This window comes from Pollachius pollachius (genome assembly GCF_949987615.1).
Source record: "Pollachius pollachius genome assembly, chromosome: 3".
NCBI lineage: Eukaryota > Metazoa > Chordata > Actinopteri > Gadiformes > Gadidae > Pollachius > Pollachius pollachius.
The window spans coordinates 2675862-2692839 of NC_136936.1; the positions used below are offsets into that span (position 1 = coordinate 2675862).

Here is a 16978-nt window from a genome sequence, read left to right on the forward strand (position 1 = left end):
TGAGTGCCCGGTTTGTTTACATGCTGTGTCCGCATCTGTCTGCGTCACACAAATACCCGGCGCATTTACTGACGCAAATGACGTTTAGAAATGTTCAGCGTAGTGTCCGAATTCTCGTTTGTTCGTTCCCTATATAGTGCACTATATCATGAACACTATATAGGGAATAGTGAGTGAGTGAATAGGGAACGATTTAGAACACAGCTTCTGTCCTCATCTCTAAAAAAACGCGTCATGTCAGAAAGGAACGTCACGGTCGCTCTGTGGCAAGAACGACCGAGTTCAGCCGCATAAACCCACGGCTTGACTTTCGCGCCGGCGGTAAACGTTTCCTTGGTATCAGCAAGCTCAACCAATCAAAGACGTGGCGTCACATCTTAGGATTGTGGGTAGTGTAGTGCTTTAAAAGGACATCGCGAATACAATTTTAACGTGGGGCTTCTACAGGAGCATATACCAGTTCGTTTCATAATCTCTTGGCTCGTGGTAGGTATACCTTGGATGATAACGAAATTAAGGATTTAAAGCAAAACCTCTTTGAGATATTTTAAAGTGATTTCCCATCCAAAACCAACCTATTGTCTCAGGTGTACACACACGAAACACGTCACGGTAAAGACAGAAATCGAAACCAATCAAAAAAACTGCAAAATAAAGGAAGTAGTCTGTGAAAACCAAGGTAGATTCTTGTTAGTCGATATTGTATGTTAAAGTAGCCACATAACCCATGCTGACCGCAAACTATGGAAGGTAAGATGTGATAAAGTACCCTTGGAGTTTTTTCATCATTTTGGTGTACACTATTGAAATTCACATTGTTTATAGAGGTCATGTATACTGTAGTGGTCGGTCTATACTGTGCTGTTGTAAGGGAACATTACTAAATCTGGGCTGATTTCAGATTCATTGTCCCATCTCTGTAGATTAGATTCACTCAAGTATTCAACGTTCAACCCTTCCCGTCTGTGATCGCATGAATTACCTTTCCCACGGTTCCATAACACTATACAGTTTGTCTGTTTTATTACTAACATGTTTCTGCCTGTGTGGGCATATTATTTATAGGACTCGGTTGGCTTCCATCCCTGGTAGTCGTAGACCTAGCTTTTCAATGTATCGTCTTTGGACAAAAGCCATAGGCGTACGATACGAAATACTGCTACGGGTTGTCGGGATGGAAATAAGACCAATAACAGCGGGATTGTCCTAAAGAGTGCATAAAAGAAAGACGAAGAAGTAATTTAATTATATTGTGGCGAGCAGCACGGGAAGGAGGAGACGGGAGCCCAGGTTGAACCAATTATGCAGTTGCGTGCCCCATACACCGCAGGACTTCGGACTGCCTTAATTAACGACCACCACATACATGGAAACTAGAGGTGGTTCGGTCGCGAACTGATTCGTTCGAACGAACGAATCGTTAGAACGAACGATCCGAACTGGTTCTTCTCTCTCGTTCGCGTCGGTCGCGTCGATCGCGTCGGTCGTCTCGTTCGCGTCGGTCGTCTCGTTCGCGTCGTTCGTGACTCAGAATTGACTCCTCCCAGACCCACGACTCGCAGACAGTTCGTTCAGGAAGACGAGGGACCGAGGCGACTCACGGCACACACTGTTGCTTGCACTGCACCAGGAGCAGGTTATAGTTATAACTAGGCTTTACTTAGTTAGCTTCAACGATACATGAAGTAAACATACTTGGAACGTCCATGTAGGCCTACGCAGCAGCACTATGCGCAGGTGATGCCGCATGATATACCGCAAGGCATATCATTATTAACTAACGCATTATCTCTGAGGTGAAGTAAAGCCTCAGGTGGTCCGTTACATTTTCTTGTCAAGTAGCCTGGTGTTTACATTTTAGGGTTAGGGTTTCACATTGTTCCTTTATCTCGGGTATTTTTTTAATATATAAAATTAACGATATTGACTCAACTTTCAGGATAAAGTGATTCGATTCGCCATTCGATTCACCGGAAACTCGACTGAACCAGTTCAGTCGAGTTTCCGGTAGCACTGAGTCTGACTGACTCAGCTGAGAACCATGCAATGGGTGCATTGCATGATGCAATTCACCGCTACCGGAAACGGAAACTGGACTGAACCGGAAACTGGGCTGAACGAACGAACGAACGAACGATTCGCGAACGACTCATCTTGGCGAACTGACTGACGCGAACTGGTTCACGTAAACGAATCATTGAATCCACCTCTAATGGAAACCAGAGCACCCAGTAAACGAACACGTCACTCTCGGTGACGGTGGCGGCAACGATGCACACAACATGTCAACACTCAACAACACACAGTTAATTAACTACCCCAACCCATTAACCCCACTCAACCCAACAACCACACTGTCCCCGAAAGGGTCCAAACCCCCAGGATAAATGAACCCCCCAGAATCCCTTGCGCAACTGAACGAACTATATATATATATATATATATATATATATATATATATATATATATATATACACACACAGTATGTGTGTGTGATTGTATGTGAGTGCATTCAAAACACTGCTTAAAACTCACCCTTTAAATTGGCCTATAAGGCCCTTTTGGAGTATGGCTGGTTTAAGCAGCCTCACCCGGCCTGTGTCAGAATGATTCGATTCACGAGGCTGGTAGAGGCTGCACACCTGTTTTGTGTTGAACACAAAATCCCAAACCAAATCCTATGCTCCTACTCAGGGGCGATTCTAGGTTCTGACTTTTGGGGGGGCTCAACCCCAGGAAGCCACACAGGGTCAATGAAGTATATAAAAATTCCTGTCCAAGATTTTTCTTTTCCACAACCTTTATTTTCTTAGTTACTATGCTGTTGTATGTCTAAGCCAATAGCTGGCAGTGTCAGCTAAATAAGCAGTTCTGAACCACCAAAGTGATGAAAGGAAAAAAGCCTGTTTGGATGAAGGAATAATCAATGGAGGTGAACTGTAATAACAAGTTTGAGGTATATTAAATTTCCTTTGTGTAAGTTTCACTCAAAAATGACCATATTTTCCTGAATATGTTACTGAAACACATTGGTACAACATGTACTAGAGTAATAATATTTCCAACATACCACTATTTCGGGAGCAATAAATTATGTCGCCTCTCTTTCATGGACCCATACAATTTTATAAATTGTATCAACATACATTTTTATAAAACTTGTGATGCAAAAAAATCAACGAGTACAACATGTACTAGCCGAATACTATGAGAAACAGACCACTATTTCGGGAGCACTAAACTACGTTGTCTCACTTTCAGGGACCCATACATTTTTATAAAACTTCTGATGCCAAAAAATCTTGTCCTGATGCAAAAAAAAAGGGTGCTAATTTTCAGTTTAAAAAAGACCACTGGCATTATTTTATCAGCTGAGGGCGTTTTCATTGCCATAACAATGTGAGCTAATCAAAAAGTACATGTTCTAGACCAGTTGTTCTCAATTATTTTCTGTCATTCCCCCCTAGGAGACAGACATTTCTTCACGCCCTCCCTGAATTGAAATAGCTTACTATTGAGAACCTGCTAATATTTATTTATTTAGATTAATAAAATTAGCGAAGATAACATCTGCAACAACTTAAAACAATTTCCAAGTTCAGTTCATTAACTCAATTTGTAACACTTAAGACTGCTAAGTCTGTGTGAATCTCAAAACAGAGAAACAAGAGCAAATGATTCACTGGGGTTTGCATTTAATTAAAAATATTTTTAAACAGTAAACATTGGTCACTTGTCAGCTTCATCAGCTTGTTCCCTTTCAAAAAAAATAGTATATGTTCATCTTTCAAGCATGAATAAAGACACCAAGTCCCTCTGTCATGACTTTGTAGGATCAAAATTCTTGTAAAACTTCTGACCCTTGGTATTATGTTTATTTAAAATAAAATAAGTAACTTATTAAAATAAATAAATAAATAAGACACTAAGTCCCCTCTGCCGCTCATGCCCCCCCTGACACCTTTAATCAGCTGAGGGCGTTTCCTGAGTCTCATAGTATTAGAACATGTTGTACCTGTTGATTAGCTCACGTTGTTATGGCAATGAAAACCCCCTCAACTGATAAAATAATGCCAGCGTTTTTTTTCAACTGAAAATTAGCCCCATTTCAACTTTTTCTGCTCCTTGCACCTTATCATGCTCATCATGCTACGCAGCATTACAAGCCTCTGCCGAATAAAACATGAAGCAATTCAAGAAGAGGCATAGATAGAATCGCCTTGTGGTCAACTGTCATTTAAAAGACATCTGACAGATTATGTCAAGGTTTTAAAATTATTATTATTATTATTACCAGGTCATGTTATAACACAGCTGGAAATCGTGGATCTTTTGATAAAGACTCGCTAGCCTCTTTGAAAAACAAAACAGCAGAAACTATGTTAGGCGCGCTCGTGCTGCATTTTTGGTTTTGTCAAACAGGAGACTCCCACCCACCATTCAGAGGTTAGAGATTCCTGCAGGAAGGTTGCGCTCGATTTCACTAGCCCATTTGAGCCTGTTCATTAATGTACAGCATCCATCCTCTCATTGCTTGTGTAAAAAAAAAACGGTAGAATATTAGATTTGAGGACGAAACGATAGGGTGAGCTAAGGCAAGTTTTGGGTGGGCAGGCAGGCCAGCCAGAAGGGAGTCATTTCTCAACTGAGCTTCAGTTGCAGATGCAAAGACATACACTCACAGCAAATGTATATTCCAGATCCTCCCCCTGGCCCAACAAGGAGCTCCGCTCACTTTAAGTGGTAGGCCGCCGTCTGGAGCGTCAATGTAAGAGAAGTGGTCTGGCGAAACAGACACAGATGTTTCAGCAGCACCAACAGGACTTTAAAAATGCACTGAACTGCCACTATTCCAACAGCATCAATAATGGAAGGGGAATCGCAAGAGTACTGTTCTCTACAGAAAACAGGCTCTTCTGACCTTCTAACTCAGGGGCCCATTGACAGAACCATTGTCAATATTGTTTCCTCACCCCCCTTGCTGTTGAGATGCCCCCCACCACCCTTGTACAGCCAGTGGTAAACCTCTCCCTCTTTTCCACCATAGATATAGCTAAACCAGTTAGCTCGATGAGGTAACTAGTTTAACTAGTAAAACAACCAATGTTTACGCCACTTTTGGGACTTATCTTATTGAGTTGTGGCAATTTGAACAGACTTTGTGGCAAAATGATCAGTAGCTATCTGTGGACGTCAGATGTTAAGAGATGTAGAGTATTTTTTTTGAGCAAAGAAACATATATGTTTACCATTTCTCTTGATGCATCTTTCAGGACTTCGATCTAAACCTGTTAAGAAGAACTCAAGCAGCAGCGGACCGGGGAGCCGTCCTGGTGAGCTTTCCTCGTCCTCGTCTCTGCCCCTCAAAATGCCTGCTAGTGACGGGATGCTGGGTGAGTTGAAGTCTCCTAGTTTTAGGAGTAATAAGTCTACCTGCATTACCCTCTAGTTCAGGGATGGACAACTGGCGGCTTTTAAGAATATATATTTTTTAACCACAACTGAATCAGTCATTGTAATTGCCCTGTTCACCGATAGAGGATGATTCCTATGCAAACAATCTCGGGGCCCTGGGTCTTCCTCATCAGCGAGGAATAAAGACAGAGAGCCATGGTGATGAGCAGTGCAGAAATTAAAATAAAACTTGATCAAGAAAACCATACCTTTACTTAATGTTGTTGGTTCAATAAACATACAGACATATATCCAAATACTTTTTTCTTATTTAGAATTGTTTTGTTGCTTCTCTCATATCCGACTAGTGGAAGTGCGCTTTCATGTGGCCCTCTGATGGTGATGATGAAAAATTGTGGCCCTCTTTATCTTGAAAGTTGCCCATCCCTGCTCTATATCATCCAAATCCAAACCCCAAAAATGCATACGAACCTAACACTTAATATAACACAATAACGAGAAACTACTTATTTTCATGGAAAGTTTCCCTCATATAGCATATTTTGAGATACACACTCTTATTGATGAGATATGTTGTGGGGACATGGTGGAATGACAAACGGTTTAATATTTACAGAGGTTAAGAAGAGTTTAATCAATGGCTCCTAAATTCTGAGGTCAATAATTCGGACAATGTGTTGAACACCCTGCTTCAACTATCGTGTTTGCACGCCGTCATTCTTATATTGCCTTTTGACTACTCTTCCATGGGAGCTTCAAAGGATCCGTTCTGAATTTGTTAAGACAGTTCAAATCTCAGTTATCAGAGGTCTCCTGGATGACCTTTTGCAGCAGAAAGTGTTCAGTACTGAGGACAAGAAGTCTGTGATGGAGAACCAGACGATCAGAGCATGTCTGATCGACATGGTGATCAGGAAAGGGGAGAGAGCAAGTCGGATAATGATTGATAGTATGAAGAAGAGGGACAAACACTTATGCTCAACCCTGGGTCTGATCTCTTCTCCTACTGTTGTTGTGGGTGAGTTGTTGAATGTACTTTTTAAAGAAACAGTCACTGCCAGCAGGGGATCTTCTTGTCCTTTTATCCACTGGAATCCAGTGATTCATTATCGAATGCAACCTCACACTTGGAAGGATTTTGTGCAGGGTTTTCATCGAAAGACTGACAATCCTTTTTCATGTCCTAGCACTTGGGGACGACAAGACGGTAGTAAAGCCAAAGAAAAAAACGAGAGGTAAGTGCTTTACTGAGTGCTGCTGTGTTCCTTGGCTCATTAGGGTTGATGCTTGTGGGACAGGATACCTTTAAGAGTTTGGTAACCCTCACCCTAACTCCTCACACCCATTTCTAAAGTGGTCAATCTAAATCTATATTTTTGTTGAGTGGTACATCGTCAGAAGGTGGAACTTGATCTGCCTGTGTGTGGATTGTCTTTTCAGACAGAAATAATAAAACCTGCTCTGCAGGACGGGATCTGTCTGATGAGCAGCTCCGGGATGTTGCAAAAACACTGGGACAGAAGTGGGAGCAGGTGGCCCTCCACCTGGGGCTGAAGAACGAAGATCTGGACGAGATCAAGAAGGAAAAGAAAGAGTTCATGCAGAGACGGAACATGTTGCGGCTGTGGAAGGGCCGAAGACCAGGAAAGGCCACAGCAGAGGACCTGCTGAGAGGTCTGGAAGACCTGGAACTACCGGTCGAGACTCGTCTGTTATTGAGAGGTAACGTACTTCACCCCCACACAGTGAACGTCTTTCATGCATGAGCATTGATCTATGAACCTCTGGCTAATGAGTAGACTTTTGTTGAGCTTTGTGTTGGATTGGTTGGATATTTACATAACAAAAAATATAAATATATACATAAATAATAATAATTAGAAAAATAATTTATAAATACTTTCTCAATCACTTGATTCTTTAGTGTAGCACCTAAAGCAGTTTTCTTATTTTATCAATTGTATGTAATAACTTTTACCTTTACTATTGAAGTATTTCACTGGGGGTTAAAGAAATATATCCTGGTTCACTGAACCAGGAATGCTGCCTGCCAGTGTATCATGAGGCCAACTGGTATTGGAGGGCTTAATGTACACATTACCCTTACACTGGACATGCTGTCGGTTTTTGGTGTTCCAATCGGATAGTAGGATAACCAGGCAAGTTTAATCAGCCATAACTTCCCCCTTCTCTTCAGGAGAGCAGAGCCAAGGACGAAAGAGCAGTCAGCCAGGTGGGCTATGGAAGATGTTTAAAGGAGACATATTATGGAGTTTTCCAAACAAGTAAACATGTTATTTGAGTTCCAGAAAACATGTTTATGAAGCTGTTTGCTGGAAATAGTTTTAGGAAAAAAAATCTCGCCTACCACTATTCCCCCGTTTCAGTCCGTTCAGAATGCGCTGTTTCTGGTGTCTGGTGCCGCCGAAGCTTTCCGGCTGCTCTGGCGGGAATTTATTATTATTATTATCATTTAGTTATTTTTTTCCTCCAGGAGCTGAAAAGTCCAGCGGGGGGAGCTCGGCGGCAGTCCGGCAGAAAAAGGGATTGTACTCCCGGAGCGGAGCTGCTGCCGAGTTCCCCCCGCCGGAGCTGCTCGTTCGCTGGTCCACAAAATCTTAGCTATGCTCTGATTGGAGGGGAGTGGGGAAGTGGGAGGTACTATTCAACTGTCCCCCTTTCCTGCGTAGGAGGGGGCCCCGAAACTGACTCACTCGTTTGGTAACTGTAGGCGGGGTACTTTCAGAAATGCATCTCACTCAAAAAATCATGCACAGACTTTTTTCAAAGTTTGTATGCGTGTGGGAGCACCAGAGACCCAAAACAACACCCCAAATCCCAGAAAAAAGTGTTGTTTTCATAATATGTCCCCATTAAACTATTAAACGTTGTGTTGAATCTAGCGAAAACATTCATATTAATAAAAGCTACTGTTGTTGACCATTAATCAATGTATTTTGTATATTTATAATTTTCCCATATAGCCAAAATGATATTGGTTTAATGTTTGTGTACAGCCTGCAATTAAAAAATTAGAACTAACAGAAGCCAAAAAGTGTAAAGTTTTTCTCTCTTTTTGTTGTCTTTTTGCCAGACGCCAGTGCTGTGATTGCTGAAGATGATGAAGAGGATGAAGGTGAGCAGTGTCACTCTTCCATTGAGCTTTGAGTCTCAATGACAAGGTGATCTGACAACAGAAGTATTTCACTGGGGGTTAAAGAAACTTTCCCGGTTCACTGAACCAGGAATGCTGCCTGCCAGTGTATCATGAGGCCAACTGTTATTGGAGGGTTAATGTACACATTACTCTTACACTGGACATGCTGTCGGTTTTGTTACTGACAGTTATTATTTATCCTGACAGAGGAGATGCATGTCAAGTCACAACCTGGAAAATGCACAGCAGCTCAGCAGGTTAATTTCAACCAAATACATTTCTTTCCATTACATTTACATAAATGACCTTAAAGTTAAGATAATAAGTTGTGTTGCTCTTTATCGTTGTTTGCTTCTGAACATTTACAGAGCCCTGAGTATGTGAAGGTTACCCCAACGAAGATTTCAAAGCAGAGCTTCAAGTGAGTGACATTCGGTCCTGACATCAGTCCCATGGGGTTATCAGAATTATATGTTCCCAACTGTGTGTGTGTGTGTGTGTCCTCGCTTTCTCACATTAGTCCCATCATTCCGAGCAGTCTGCCGGTGAAGCACGACGGGGCCGTGCTGGTGTACAAGGAGCTGCTGAGAAAATGCCGAACGGACCACATCTTCCGCGTGTTTTTGTCCTTGAACAACGTCTCTGAGATCAAGGTGACGAAACAAAATGGACCAACGAGTCAGTAATGGGACGAGAGTGTGTGTTGATAAACAGAGTCGTGGATGGACTACACTAAACTAGGCTTTGCTAAATTGAGCTACGCTGTGACAGACCAAGCTGGGACAAACTAGGCTAAAGGCCTATGCGCTAAATTGGACTGGGCTAGGCTAGACTGCAATATGCTAGGTTAGATAGCTCAGTTTAAAGTCCTCTTTCTCGAGTGTCCATGTCTATCTGTTTCTGGGATCTTCGATCTTGACAATAACTCAAGTCTCCCATATTAATACCTCCCTCGTCCTCTCTGCCATTGGTTCCTGTACATCCTGGACCTGTGTCTGCAGGCTGTTGAAAAACAGATTCAAACAGGTGTTAAGCAATGGATCAAGATTGACATACCACCCCTCTGTTTGCTGGAAGAGAAGGTCTACCACCTCACAAGCGAGCCAGAAGGGCAAATTGAACCCAAGGTATGTGTTGTGGCCCCATTTATCCCTATTTATGTACCTAATCCTGTAATGAAAATGTTTTGTGCAGTTCATGAAGAGAAAGTTTATTGAAAAATAACTATCACTGGTTGTGTGTGTGTGTGTGTGTGTCTGTGTGTTTTTTTGTAGAATCAAAAATTCACCACTGCAGTTTTAGCATATAAGGGCTATTTTGTAGCACGCTTCAGTGAGCGTCCTCCTTTCAGATTGTTTGTCATGGACTCTGACTCTGACGAACCTTTGTGGTGTTCAACAATCCGAGAAGGTAACCGATGGACACAATTAGTATGGTTTTAGTGGATTGCATTGTAAGACTCTGATGATCCTTTCTATGGCAAATTCTAGAGGATTGGAACTGCGAGAAAATTTCTCTTCTGAAGATGAACCAGGTGGCCAACACCAGACCGAGAGGTACACTTTTCTTTGTGATGCTGTGTTCTTTGGATCATTGTTGGTGTTCCAATCGGATAGTAGGATTATTAGGCACGTTTAATCAGCCATAACATCCCCCTTCTCTTCAGGAGAGAAATATATTTATATACATATTTATGAAAGCTCCTGTTGTTTATCAGTAATCATTGTATTGTTAAGTTCAAAGAAGGATTATAATTTTCCCATATAGCCAAAATGATATTGGTTTAATGTTTGCGTACAACCTGCAATTAAAAAATAAAAACCATATGGAAGCCGAAAAGTGTAAAGATACCAGCAGGTCATGAGAGGATTCCTCAAAACCCTTTTGTAGGTCTCTGTATCGCGTTTGGACCAAAGCTCATCTACAGATTAAAGTGATAGGAGATAGGATTATTCTCAACACTAAATTGTTGATGGTTTATCTGCACGAATGAAACACACGTCATAGAAATGTGTAATGTCAAAGAAAATGTTCTAACCTATAAAGAATCTGCAGTTAGCCTCAAGGAAGTGTCAGGGAAAAACTAAAGTATATGGAATCGGCGCAAAGCCGCGTTACTATAAAATATGGAAGGTGAGCTGTGGGGATCTTGATGCACAAGGGACAGACAGTTTACCTTTGAACATGCCTGGCCTGCTGTATGATAGGCATTGTTTTCTTTTTATTATTATTGATCTGAACTGGAAGCAAGATTTAAACAAACTATCAGGGTTGTTCATTAAAGGACTTTTGTGTTGAGAGTGACCAAGCTGGTGCGGCAAACGGTTTTATCTTTAAGAAGAGTTTAATTAATCAACTATCGTGTTTGCACGCTGTCATTTTATATTGCTTTTTGATTTCTCCTCCAGGGGAGATTTCGAGGATCCGTTCAGAATTTGTGCAGAGAATTACAATCCCACTTATCAAAGGTCTCCTGGATGACCTTTGGCAGCAGAAGGTGTTCAGTACTGAGGACAAGGACTTTGTGATGGAGAAGCAAAAGACGGACATGGCACGTTGTCTGATCGACATGGTGATGAAGAAAGGGGAGACAGCAAGTCGGATAATGATCGATAGTATGAAGGTTAGGGACAATCACTTATGCATCACCCTCGGTCTGACCTCTTCTCCTGCTGCTGAGGCTGAGTTGTAACTATGAATGTCATTTTTAAAGAAATTGTCACTGCCGACTTTGTTTTGACAAGACATTACATTAATTCAGCTGACATATTGTTGATATCATGTTTAGAATATGTCCTCCTTCCTGTGCTAGTACATGTGTACTAAGCTGTACCTCCTATATTCAGGTATAGATAGGAATTTTGATTTTCATTTTGTTGGTCTCGGAACTGATCACGGAAATGTTTACAGTTTCCCCAAGAGGCAGCTAAAGTTTTGTTTTTTAATCGATTACTTTTAAATGTTCAGGTGGATGCTATACGCAGCCAGGTACACGATGGACAAAACTCGACGAGATCCACAAATGCATACAGACGAGTTCACATGTGGTAAACTGATGTAAAAGAGTGTGGATTTTAAGTTACAAAACAGAAGTATACTTTATGGATTTTTGCATCGTGATCTGTTCTGAAAGTTTGTTTGGATATCTTTTTACAAAGGAAAGGTAAACAATATTTGCGGTTTTTGGTACCGAAATGTGAATTGTCTTCTGTGAGATACAACTCACTTCCTTTTGCATGCATGATGCCATCTGCAGGTGTATGCTATGAAGTGAAAAATGATTATGGATTGCGGTACACGCACCGTGAAGCGCCGTCTGTGAGAGCTTGAGGGATAGCAGGCGGAATGATGTTGAGCCTGACCTGTGGCAAGGCTTTAAGGGAGAGTAGCACCTACCTGCCGTCTGCTACAGCTTTTTATGGTGTTTCTAATATTTCAGAGGAGATCTGGTTTTGTAGTTCTCGTATCTCTGTGTTGTAGTTTAGTCTTTGTTTTGGTAGTTAGATGTTATTTCTGTGTCCGACAGCATCATTTGGCCAGTAGTTTCTCCACCTTTTATTTTGTTTGGCAAGATCTCTGAAGAGCTGTAAAAGGTATCCCTTTAATGCATGATTTTGTCCCTTTTGCAATTCGGTTTGAGACGATCCAGATAGGGTTCTAAAGAGGCATATGGGAGTCCCCCCAGTCGACTTTCAACCTTTAGGGTACAGCCTACCCTACCTAGGGTAACTTCCTCAACTCCCCTTTATCTCCCTGGAGCCTTCTGCAGACCATCCCCGCTGACAAAGGTCCGCCGCTGGTCTACGCAGAGTTCACCTCATACCTGGTTAGCAAGGGCATCTGTCATATATGCAGTGCCTATTATCTGCAGGCCAATGGTGGAGGGGGACCGCTGCAATCCACTAGTTACTGCAGAATGGGCCAGAGTACTCCATCCATTACAACATGCTGCACTACAGGGCCAACACCCAATCCCTGGTGTCACCCTGGCTAAGAAAGGGGGACACCAGTCATCAAAAAGGTGGAACCTTTCCCTTGACAGAAGTGGCAGTAGCTCATGAGGTAGCCTCAGCGGGTTGACTTGTAACCGGAAGGTTGCTAGTTCGATCCCCGGCTCCCCCTAGTCCTTTGTCGAGGTGTCCCTGAGCAAGACACCTAAGCCTAACTGCTCCTCACGAGCTGGCTGTCGCCTTGCATGGTTGACACTGCCGTCAGTGAGTGTATAAAAATGGTTGCAAGTTGCTATGGATGAAAGCGTCTGCTAAATATAAATGTTATTTTCTCACTTCAGGGTAAGCTGATAAACTAATGATAACCTGTCAGCATAACTAAGAGCACAACTCCTCCCGATTGAATGCTGCGTGTACACAGAAACTTTAGAAAACCTCCAAATGATCCATGATTACTACACCTTTCCAAAGGTAACGCTAGAATAATTCCATTTTATACATTCCAGGATTGACAGTTTTATCCCTTTTCTTGATAACATGCTGGCAGGATGTGGATAAACTGATGAAAGTGTGTGGAGTCCAGCCATTCCAGGGAAATCTAAAACTACAGAGCGTGGAGAAATACCCATTGTCCCACTTTTGTCTCCAGGAATAATCACTCACTCACTACATTGTTCTGCTTCTTTTATTGAACATAAAGGCAAAACAAAACACGTATTGCACTAAAGTTGAATTTAATTTTGGGTTGACACGGTTTTTGTTCCATCGTAACCTACTGGATAATTGTAATCAAGTGCAATTGCATTCAAGCTAGTAAGTAGTAAAAAGTGTAAGCAGCCGTAAGAGCTAAGCTCTTGCCGAGGCACAATTGCTCATGCAGCTTTGCTCTACCAGTGGTCAAGATGCACATACACTCTGCCAAGGCATTTTTGAAGCATCAGCTTCAGTTGCGACCCTGTGCTGTGTGATCGGCCCCTTCCACGAGAATTGAAAACATGGACTGATTTATTAAATTCTGTATTTTTACATTAAATGTATTTAGCTGACACTTAAGTGCAAAGCGACTTACAGTAATTGCATTCCACAATGGAAGATACAACCCGAAAAGAGCAGGAATCGTGCAAGCACATGAAATGCGTTCAATAAGGAAGCTTCTTTAAGTGCTACATTATAGAAACAAGAGATAGAGAAGAGAGATGAGTTTTCAGTCTGCAATCTTTTTCCAAATGTCTTGACCTTAAAGTAATTATTGATGTCATGTTTAGAATAGGTCCTCCTTCCTCTGCTAGTACTAAGCTGTTCCCCTCAGGTACCTCCTATAGACAGGTATATATGGTTGTGATCACAGAGTTTCTGAAACAAGTTGACATTATGCCAAAGAAAGATAATGATTATTTTTAAAATCCACTATGACTAGCACAATCTTTTTCTACAGGTTCCCCAAGAGGTAGCTGGTACTGTGTCAGTTCATTGTTTTTATATATATTATATTAACTTTCTGAGCCCGAGCCAGGAAGGATCAGACGTCTGTTTGGGGAAAAATAAAAGTGGTTTGTGGGAAAGGCTGCCTTCTTCCTTCATTGTCCAACATATTTCTGTACTCAGTCATGCCTACATATTCAATATCAAATAAAACTTTAATCACATCAATATAATTCAACAGCATTCAATAGATAATGGGATACATTAGTGTAAAGCTATTAGTCCCATTCAGCTCAATGATTAGTAATTATGTTGACATGGGAAGAAAATTGCGTTCAAGGAAAAATGACCTCTACTTGTAAACTGTGACCTATAGTTTTACATTTACAGACTTAACCAGAATTCCTACAATTCCTGGAGAAATTGTACTTGCACTGCCACAACATGCTTCTGTGTGTGTACATCTGTGTATTTGATTGTGTATGTGTTACGGGTCCCAGGACTGGGTGCCACGGCAACAATAAAGAAATCTGTAATATACAGAAAATGGTGCGAAGCAATGAAGACACGACTGCTCAGTTCGTCATCCAAGTTGCGTCTCTAATCAAATTCACAAATAAAATACAAACATTTCTCTGAGTGTCTCTTGTTCAGTCTTCAACTGTTTAAGTGCATCAAATATTAACTACATCTTACATCCTATTCTAATTCACATTCATTTTATATCTCATGCACATTCAATATTCTCCATCAGTCCACTTAACTCTACTTGAGCAATGTACTCATTTACTCATTTATTTTCATTTACATTCACCTGTTTAAGTGAGTTAAAGCATCAATAATAATATAGTGCAATAAACAGCATTAATCCACTGTACTTGAATGCAACATGTAGTTACTTAAATAAAACAAAAGTATTACTCAGAGAAAGCTAAACGTTTTCAATACACAGTAAACCAAGTTGTGACTCTGGATGTAACAGTAACATTTTTACCTTTAAACAGTATGCATTAATATAAATATTCTTTCAAACTTGTAAATCTGTAACCATGAACCTTTAACATTTACTCATATTCCCATTTAAACTGTAGTGTACGGGAGACCACAAATAAAACTAACACCCGCCTTTCGGTATTTACCCCTGCCATTGTACTGAACGGCGGTATTTTAAAGTCTCTTAAGTTCGCGAGAAACACAACAAAAACATGACCCGAACTTCTTCAAAAGTTATACATATAAAGCAAGGCTTTAGAAGGTTGACGTTTTATAGTTATAGATACCAACTACTGACCTGTAATATACAGAAAATGGTGCGAAGCAATGAAGACACGACTGCTCAGTTTGTCATCCAAGTTGCGCCTAAGGAGTCGGACGCGGGCGGAAGTGCTCCCATCTGACGACAACCCGGAACGCAACTACTTAAGTGTCAACAGTTCCACCTGGGTGCTACTTACATTTTAAGTTCCTCTAAACACAAATTATGAGGAATAAATTAATGTACTGGTCTCATACATTTATAAAAATTGTTTGAAGCCCTTCAATTCAGAGAAAATTACCTTTTGCTAATATAAATAAAATAATCAGTTTTGAGAGTACCACATATGTGTACGTATGTGTCTGCAGCTAATTGTATCCTGGATCGGGTTCTGACAAAGCCATCGTGGGATCCTGAAGGTCTTCAAGTCAGGTGATCTCATACTTGCTGATAAGGGATTTCTAATCTGAGCAATTGTGCCAGCAGGAGTCAGACTAGGACATGGGATGTCCCGATACCGCTTTTTCACTTCCGATACCACAGCTTTTGCTAGCAGGCGATACCGATATCAGTTCGATTCTTTATGTCTTGAAAAGGCTGTTTCCTTGCTACATTTGTTTGACATATTTGACCTGTCATTCCAATACATTCAATATCAATAAATATTTTTAATATAGTAAATATTATCACATTCATAGAATTCAGCACCATTCTATAAATAATGGAATACATCAGTGTAAAGCTATTGGGTCAACATTGACACTTCAGAAGATTCATGTGTAACGTTATTCATGGAACCTGAAAAAGTAGGTGTTGTATAATGTCAAAACATTAGAATGAACGTAATATATATACGCTTCGAAAGTCCTCCTGCTATTGACGGCATTTTTATGACGCCACAAATAATGAAGGTTGTACGATGTTCAGCTATTTTGTGCTTGTGTGACGTTAGTAAGTAAGCAGCAAAAAGGCCAATGACTAAAATGAATTATGATTCCTGTAGATAGGCCTAGTTGTGGTAATCTGTAGGTCAGTAGTCTTTGGTTTGACGGTGGAACGGCTCTCTGTAATTAAGGCCCTTAAATGTCATCAAATGTTGATGGGATGTTGACGGCGAAGGGGAAGGCTTTATTTAAATAAAATGGACATTTGACACTTATTATTTGATGTGTAAGGTTTACTTATAAAGCCAGGCCACAATTGGGCATATTTATATATCATCAGATTATTTTGATTTTATTTCAAAACTGATTCTAACTATTATGAAATTAGGTTAGATATTTCCTAATTGCAAAGAACAGTGATCTAGCATTATGAGTTTGTGCATCATAAATATTTTTTTAATCATTATTTTAAACTCAACATTTAGGGGGTGAAAGGGATACATGCATAAAGCCTGCCCTAATCAATCATCTGCATTGCATTTTGTTTGTAACAATAATCACAATCTCAAACTTTCGTTTGTAACAATAATCATAATCTATTATTACATTATATATATATTATATTCCCTGCCCAGATGACTTGGATAACTACATGGATAATAAATATGGGAAACTACCAAGTTCTGCAGAGTCTTGGCAGGTCAGGATATGAGACTTTTTTGCCATGACAGGGTTCTTACCCATGGATGAAATGCGCCTCAACTTTCTGCGGGACCTCGAGCCTTTGTCGATCCTCTGTCGTAAAGACCTTTAGCTCCACCTGGTGGTAGTATCCTCCCCTAGGGAGCATGGACAAATCAAGTCAATGTTAGTTCATTCTTCCCTGGTCAACACG

General features: G+C 40.9%; 1 protein-coding gene across 3 annotated transcripts; it reads left to right on the forward strand.

The window, feature by feature from the left end:
* Positions 1-638: 638 nt before the first annotated feature.
* LOC307073458 (uncharacterized protein) lies at positions 639-13233 on the forward strand. Of its 3 annotated transcripts, none has more exons than XM_079733308.1 (13): positions 639-750; positions 5274-5393; positions 6603-6650; positions 6856-7137; positions 7613-7648; positions 8510-8551; positions 8780-8829; positions 8941-8993; positions 9093-9225; positions 9574-9699; positions 9847-9982; positions 10063-10128; positions 10981-13233. In XM_079733308.1, the coding sequence occupies exons 1-13, from the start codon at positions 744-746 to the stop codon at positions 11262-11264; spliced, it is 1383 nt and encodes a 460-aa protein (XP_079589434.1). In that variant the 5' UTR covers positions 639-743; the 3' UTR covers positions 11265-13233. The 3 variants fall into 3 exon arrangements, with proteins under 3 accessions (XP_079589434.1, XP_079589435.1, XP_079589436.1); XM_079733309.1 differs by having other exon boundaries at positions 9111-9225; XM_079733310.1 differs by lacking the exon at positions 7613-7648.
* Positions 13234-16978: the final 3745 nt, after the last annotated feature.

Coding starts and splice junctions, on each gene's coding strand:
- LOC307073458 (XM_079733308.1), top strand. Junction 8,552..8,779: donor AGATGATGAAGAGGATGAAG/GTGAGCAGTGTC, acceptor TTATCCTGACAG/AGGAGATGCATGTCAAGTCA. Junction 8,830..8,940: donor AATGCACAGCAGCTCAGCAG/GTTAATTTCAAC, acceptor GAACATTTACAG/AGCCCTGAGTATGTGAAGGT.